The sequence below is a fragment of the Phaethon lepturus genome, unplaced genomic scaffold, assembly GCF_000687285.1.
Source record: "Phaethon lepturus isolate BGI_N335 unplaced genomic scaffold, ASM68728v1 scaffold50340, whole genome shotgun sequence".
NCBI lineage: Eukaryota > Metazoa > Chordata > Aves > Phaethontiformes > Phaethontidae > Phaethon > Phaethon lepturus.
Genome location: NW_010513583.1, coordinates 6,628 through 13,890, shown reverse-complemented (window position 1 = coordinate 13,890; position 7,263 = coordinate 6,628). Strand labels below are relative to the sequence as shown.

At 36.9% G+C, this 7,263-nt stretch overlaps 1 protein-coding gene across 2 annotated transcripts in view; it reads left to right on the top strand.

Moving 5' to 3' along the window:
* ARFGAP1 (ADP-ribosylation factor GTPase activating protein 1) overlaps window positions 1-5,350 on the top strand; it is a 17,122-nt gene extending 11,772 nt beyond the window's left edge. The window contains exons 9-12 of one of the 2 annotated variants that reach the window (XM_010290372.1): window positions 746-802; window positions 2,781-2,840; window positions 4,198-4,274; window positions 4,751-5,350. In XM_010290372.1, the coding sequence (XP_010288674.1) occupies window positions 746-802; window positions 2,781-2,840; window positions 4,198-4,274; window positions 4,751-5,105 (549 nt within the window). In that variant the 3' untranslated portion in view covers window positions 5,106-5,350. The remainder of the gene's footprint in view (window positions 1-745; window positions 803-2,780; window positions 2,841-4,197; window positions 4,275-4,750) is intronic. The other variant, XM_010290364.1, reaches the window with a different exon arrangement.
* Window positions 5,351-7,263: the final 1,913 nt, after the last annotated feature.

Below are 7,263 nucleotides of genomic sequence, written 5' to 3'. Positions count from 1 at the left end.
GAAAGGAATGATTTCACATGAAAAGTTTGCAAACTTCGCTGTCCGTGTCAACATCATCTTATGAAAGTAATTTTGTGACTTATACTGTGGGCTTACATTTTTGTAAGATGCCTCTGAAGTACAGTGTCCTTATGCATTTTGTTCCGGATTGCAGTAGATTTCTGAAGTTTTCTCCCCCTGCAAACCTGGAGCTATAAAAAAAATTACAAAAATCTGTCGCAGTTTTGCCTCTTGTGTATTGCCTAGAAACTATTGCTGTTATTAATAATGACAATAGCAGCACTACAAGACAGAAGAATTAGTGAGAAAATGTAGAATTGGATTTTTCTGGTGAAGTAATTCCATTACTAAGGAAAAATAAGAGTGGAAGAGTTCAGTTCTTCCAAATATTCAGCTGCAGGCAGTAGCAAGGGTCCCATCTTCTAGGCTATTGCTGGTTGAACCATTGCTTCTGCTTCCAGTGCAAGGTCAGACTTGGGCTCTGGGCATCTCCAACAACCTATTGCCATGTGCATCTGTTTTTAATTTATTTTCTTGTAATGTTTTCTGCAGCACTGTACTGTGTGTGCTTTTCAGCTTATTCAGCTTGTATGAATCAAAGCTTAAGGCTTCATGTGTTTCTGGAGATACTGCTGATAAATTAGCCTGCAGAAGATGTTGGCTGTGGTGGTTTTTTTTGTTTTGTTTTTTTTAATTTTAAAAGGAAAATATAACTGACTTTGTTTTTTGTTTTGCTTTTAAATAGGCATCAGAGTTAGGTCAGACATTAAATGAAAATGTTCTCAAACCTGCACAGGAAAAGGTAACTTTGGAACTAGTAAATTACTTGCAGAACATGGTTATACTGACTTAGGGACTGATTGTTTTCCCTTGCCACAACTGCCCAGCTAGCCAGTGTGTCCTTCTGTTTTTTCATATACTAGCACAGTAGCAAAGGGGAAACATCAAATAATTCAAAGCTGGTATGTTGGCAAAGAAAGGTTAATGAGGGTAATTTCCCTCTGCTAATCTTTCCCATGTTCACAAGAGTCTGTTACATTCTTCCCTGTTAAGATACTATTTTATAAAGGTCATGCATTCAATAATGGAAGATGGGACAAGATGAAAATGCACACTAAATGGATATAAAAATCAGTTATTAAAAAAACCCCCTGTTATTAGTATCTTTGAGTATTACGTTCATAGCGTTTTACCCATCTTCCTGCCAACTTTTGTTTTAATTTAGTGAAGCATCTTTAAGCCACTGTAGTTCATCTGCTGCCTCATGGGGGGCAGTAGAATTTGGGGCCAAGTATATGTTTAAGATGAATGGGGACAATTTATCAAGAGAAGTAATATTTTCTTGCAGCCTTTATTTGGTATTCGTTCAGAATATTCTGGTAGTCAAAACCAAGTTTTGCGTGCATTTATACACAAATTGTGGTCTAAAGTAACATTTTCATGAGCTGTCCTAATTACTGGATTGTTTCTAGGAAAATAGTTTGAAGCAGATTTTCATCTTCCCTTTACAATTGTTAGTGACCAAAAACATGTGGCTAATGGCACTTCCAACAGCAGTTGGAAGAAGGCACACACGCTGACCCGAGTAAATACGGATAGTCACTAGTGGGCATATAAAAAAAGCAAGGCAGTCCCCATAAGTGACTAGTGATTGCTGATACTACAGATTTTAGTCAAAGATTCTCTCTAGCGTCAAATGGAATACATCTTTCCCATTTGGCATGCATTTGTTCTGTGCTTCTAGAATTTTGGATCAGCTCCAAAATTTTGATGAAGTCTTTTCTGAGAATGTGGTGCCCTACTTACCTATGTACCTTTTCCCAGAATATATTTGCTTTGATAAAGCAGACTAATTTTGCTCTTGTAAGAGAAGCAGTGCCACCACTTTGGGATATGGACTAATTTTCAATTTGAAAAGAATGGTTTAATCACATTACAAAATAATTTATCTTGCATTACCTTTATTAATTCAACATTCTTTATGTAGCATTTCAAATCACAGGAGAAGACTCTAATTGGTTTCCTATTCCCTAGCATTATCCACAACTTATTTCAGAGAGCTTAGTGCATTATTTTCAGGGTTATTTTTAGGGTGCATTTCCTTGAGCTGATTTTATTTTGTAGGACAATTTAATGAGGAATGTTGCATTCTATATTAAGAAAAAAAAAAAAGATCTATTCCCTTAGGATGTTGTGCCGTTAGTTCTAAGTAAGTGTTACTTTCTGAAGTAAGTATTCAGTGATCACTGCCTGACACATATATAAAGTCACTTGCTCTGGAACAGCTGCCCTTTATTAATTGGTGAAAGGCACTAATTGTATTCTGGTTGACCAAAGTTCAAAGACCTTTTAATATTTAAATAAGAATGTATAAAAGAGAATAAAATGGATCTGATAGTTTTTTAATCTCTCCAAACCAAATGTTTTTATATAGTAAAATTTATTTATAAAATGTCATGTTTGCAGATTTTTTTGTACTGGTGTTTTTATGCTCAGCACTAGTGTAACGATACCTTCCTCAAACTGTATGTGTATCAGTAGAAAACTCCCACAAACTTCAAAGGACTGAGGTTCACTCCATTATAGATCAATGGACTTTGTATGTAATTTTCTTACATTTGTCAGCTTTGACTTAAGTATATTTTGATTCACTTTCAGTTTGTTTGTTTGTTTTTTTTTTTACAGTTTTTGTTTTTAGCTGTTAAGCACAAATAAGTTTGTCTTAGGGTTTCAGTAATACTTTGTTTTATGACTAATTACCAATACTTTGATTCACATAGGTGAAAGAGGGGAAACTATTTGAGGAGGTCACCGTGGGGGTATCACAGTTGGCCAGCAAGGTATGAAGTGGCCTGCCTGTCTTTAAGGAGGCCAAACAGTAAGCCAGTCTCCATATTCTTATGAAAAGTTTGTAGTGACACAAAACCATAATGCACCTTTAGTCTCTCCTTGTGTTGAATACAGAAATTTTGAAAGTGTAATTTTCAGTATGCGGTACTGAAATTTTTCAGTACATTTTCAGTACTGTAATTTTCAGTATGCAGTTGGGGTGTTAAAAGGCTATACAGGTATGATGTATCCCTTGTAGTAGTTTCACCAAGGGCATGATGTGGAGTTACAAGACAGTCAGTGTCCCAGGCACAAAAAGATGATGTCTGCTATAGAATATGGAGACAGCTTGCGTTACGTTTGTATGGTTAAACTTACTAATGTTCTGTACCTTTTTTCTTTGTCTTCCTTTGCTATCATTGCTTGGTAACGTGGTAAGTGCTCTACAACTGCTAAGTACAGAAGTCCTGTACAATCTACTACCTATTTTAATAACTTGTACAGTGCTACCTAGGAGGGTCTGTCCTAGCACTGTGAAAGTTGACACTGGAAGCTCTATCGTGTACCAGCTTAGTGCCTTAAATGCTGGGGATATTTGAATAAAATAAGTGATGTTACCTGTTCTGTTTAAAGCGTGGCAACTCTAAGTCTGAATTCTGGGATTCATCCTCCGTATCTGTGACTTGGAATAGTGACTTCCACAGTGTTGCTTCAGAATTTGTGTTTCTAATCTAACGCTAGTCCATTATAATAACCCCCAAAGGATTCTCCTAGCAGTCATGTTTATTCTAGAACTCAGCTTTTGGCCTCTTTTACATGGGCAGTAAAATAATACTACTGAAACACGGTGAAAGTAGTTTTGTAGAACAGTAGGAATATAAATACTAGTTACATGAACCGTAATATCAGAACATCTGTGCTGTCATTAAGTTTAATTTTATGTAAGGAGTAATTCCATTATTTTTGTCAAGGAAGTCTAGGAGAGAATTCAAAAGCTGTTATTGACAATGACTGGTGAAAAAGCTGAACGCGACCTACTTTTTTACTTCTTCCAGCAGCACAACGTTGTCAAATGTAATTTCTTTACATCAGCCATATAACTGCCCATCAAAATATTAATAAGTTGTGAGTGAAATTTTCTGATGAAATGTGTTGTCTTTATCAGAACAACTGGAGCACTGTGGTGTGTTTTTTGCTGTTGGACTTGGAAGAGGTGTTGGTTCAGTCCAGATGAATGGAGTGTCTTTTTTCTTTTTTTTTTCTTTTTTTTTTCTTTTTTTTTTCTTTTTTTTTTCTTTTTTTTTTCTTTTTTTTTTCTTTTTTTTTTCTTTTTTTTTTTTCTTTTTTTTTTTGTTTTTGTTCTTCTAGGTTCAGGGAGTTGGAAGTAAGGGATGGCGAGATGTCACCACTTTTTTTTCTGGCAAACCAGATGATCATTCTGAAAGGTATTTTTTTTGTTGTTATTTTCTGTGTTTCTTAACACATAAGTTTATCTCCTGTATGTTCTCTGCAGTATTGTTGTAGCAGGTAATTTTAAATATGAAGAAATTATTCTGTCTCTGCTAGTAGTACATAATACAGGAGGAATTCAGTCTGTTTGTTAATGACAGTTGTTAAACTGAGAAGAAAATAGTGCACAGCACCTTGGTTTTAAATTTATTCCTTATTTAAATTTAAATACATATAGAGATATATAAAATATATGGATATAAATGCATATCCTGTTGCTGCAGGTCTCTTAGTACTTAAGGCTGTTAACAAAAATCTGTGAATTGGAATATAAGCTTATGCCATTCGGAGCAGTATATTTAGTTGTTCTGCCTTCATCCTCAGTTTTTGCTTTCTTCGTTTGTGGTCATTTATTTTTGTTATGTTTGTCATAACTAATTTATTTCTGTATTCCTCTCCACCCTCCGCAAAGGCCAGCTGAGGGAGACAGCTACCAAAACAGTGGAGGGGAGGGCTACCAGAACAATGCTGTAGATCAAAGCTTCTGGGAGACCTTTGGCAACTCGGATCCACCAAAAGCTCATAAATCTCCAAGCAGCGAGAGCTGGACCTATGTGGACAATTCCACAGAGAAGAAGAGCTCCGATAGCTGGGACGTGTGGGGCTCAGGAACAGTCTCCAACAACAAGAACAGTAACAGCGACAGCTGGGAAAATTGGGAGACCAACTGGGAAAACACAGGAGGGGAGAGCAAGACCAAAAAACCTCCTAAGGCAACAAAAAAAGCATCTTCAGCTGATGATGGGTGGGATAACCAGAACTGGTAGAACTCTGTTAACCCTGTTTTGCACAGCTAGGAAAGGGAGACTATGCTGGCTGATTGAGGGGAGAAAGTTTTACACACAACTGGATATCTTGGTTGACCTTACTGATCTGTTACTTTTGTGCTTCCCATTCATCCTCCTTTCTCCTATCCCAGTTTAGGAAAAAATAGTAGCATCTGAATCTTTTATTATGTAAAGGTGGCTCTCCCTTTTTTAAGGATAGTGATAACTATATTCTCCTTGCACTATTGAAGCTGGGTACAGTGACTTTCTTAACACGAATGTTCCAAGGAAAAAAAAAAAACAATCGGTGCAAGCACATTTTCATGGCACAACCTTGCATGTGTAGGTTAATAGGTGTTCATCCAGTCCTCATATAATTTGAGATGACCTGAGGTGTTTAATGCAAATAGAGGACAGGGTGTGTCTTGAAAAGATAGCCATTAAATAAGCAAGCTGCAGTTGAATAGATCTAGTTCAAATGCCTTATGGATTGCTCTGACCGTATTAAGTCTGGCAATTCAAGATGGTCTTTAAGATACTTTTTATTGGACCTTTGTTTTTAAACTTTATGAGATTTTTTTTTAGTCTTTTAAAACTTATTTTCTGCCCTAGAATTAATAAGGAATCTAGAGCTAGATAATTATTTGTGTACACTCCTAATTTTGACCTCAGCTATCAAGGGATATCCAGAATGGCTCTACTTGCCCTTCTTGCTCAATGGGTTAAGGGTTTGCACAGTGCAGCTCTCCCTACACAGGCGAAGTGCAAAGCTGTGATGTTCTGCTTCCTGACCTATGCCCTTCCCCCAGTTATATAGTCTGGTTTTTCTCTGTGTTTCTTCCTTCCACCCATCTATTTTATCTGTTCTGGTAAAAATGAAATCTTTCTGCTGCTTATGGCCTTTTGGACATCTGTTTGGCAATTTGGCAGTGAAACAAATGTATAGAAAAGACTCCAGTAAGAAAAAATGGGTGGAAAATATGAGAACATACAGAGGAGAGTCTGGCAGCAAGCCCCTTTCAAGATGAGTAGATGTCTGGATTTAATAGTAAGATTTAAATTAGGCAGATGTTTTCCAAATTAATCTTTAATATGTCAAACTGTATCTTTGTTTCTATCATGGATTTCTCCACATTTTCTTCCTGGATCTTGTTAAAGAAACACTATTTCAGAAACTTTGGAAACTCTTTGTCAGCATTAAGGAATGGAATAGAAGATTCAGCTATGTCTCAGTTTTGATCCAACAAACTGCTTTGCATGACACAAACCATAATTTCTACAGAAGAATTGTGACTTTTAACGACAAAGGTGTCCTACGTACCCCGCTTTATTTTTGGGAATGGGTTGTAAATGTACACTCAGCCCAAAACCAATTGGCTCACTTGAAAGCTTCAAATCATGATGTTGTTACATAGTCTGCTTTACTACCAGCATGGAGTTTTTTTACTGTGGACCCTGTAAATCTTAATACATACCTAAAAAGTCTTTTCTTTCAAATTAGTTAATTTGTTGAAGCAAATAACCAATGTAAGTTGCCAAAGTTACCTTTAATGCATCATTTCTTTTTCTCTTGACAGAGATTTTTGAGCTTATTAGTAATATCAAGAGGTTAAAAAGAAAGGAAAATTATGAATCGCCTCAAAAGTAGCAGATTTTAAAGGCTGAAGTCTAAGCAGAAGTAGCTCTTTCTAGCCTGATTCTGTATTTCTATTAGTAGGATCTTTCAGAGGGTGAACAAAATATTTTTCTAGTCTTTTTCTAGCCCTGTCCTGCAAGAGTTGGGATTTCTTTTATTTCCCCTTGCTTCTCCTGATAGCGTGGTTTCTGAAGCTCGTGCAGCAGGACCTGGTGCTGCTCGCGACCCAAGCACTACTCCAGGCTGAGCCATGCCAGGCGCCCGAGGCGTTCTTGCTGACACACTGACCCTTTGGAAGTGCTGAAGGCACGAGAGATCGCGATTTACAATGTGGTACCACTGGCGGACGTTTACAGCCTGGCTGGAAAACAAGGATTTTGGTCTGCCTTTTTTCCAGTTCCAGATATACCTTTGTCATAGCTTGAGTGCATGTCAAACGTGATTTTGTATTTTTATGCATACACCTCTGTTGCCTACTTGTCATTTGTCTGCTGCCCAGTACGAAACTGTAATGCATGTACT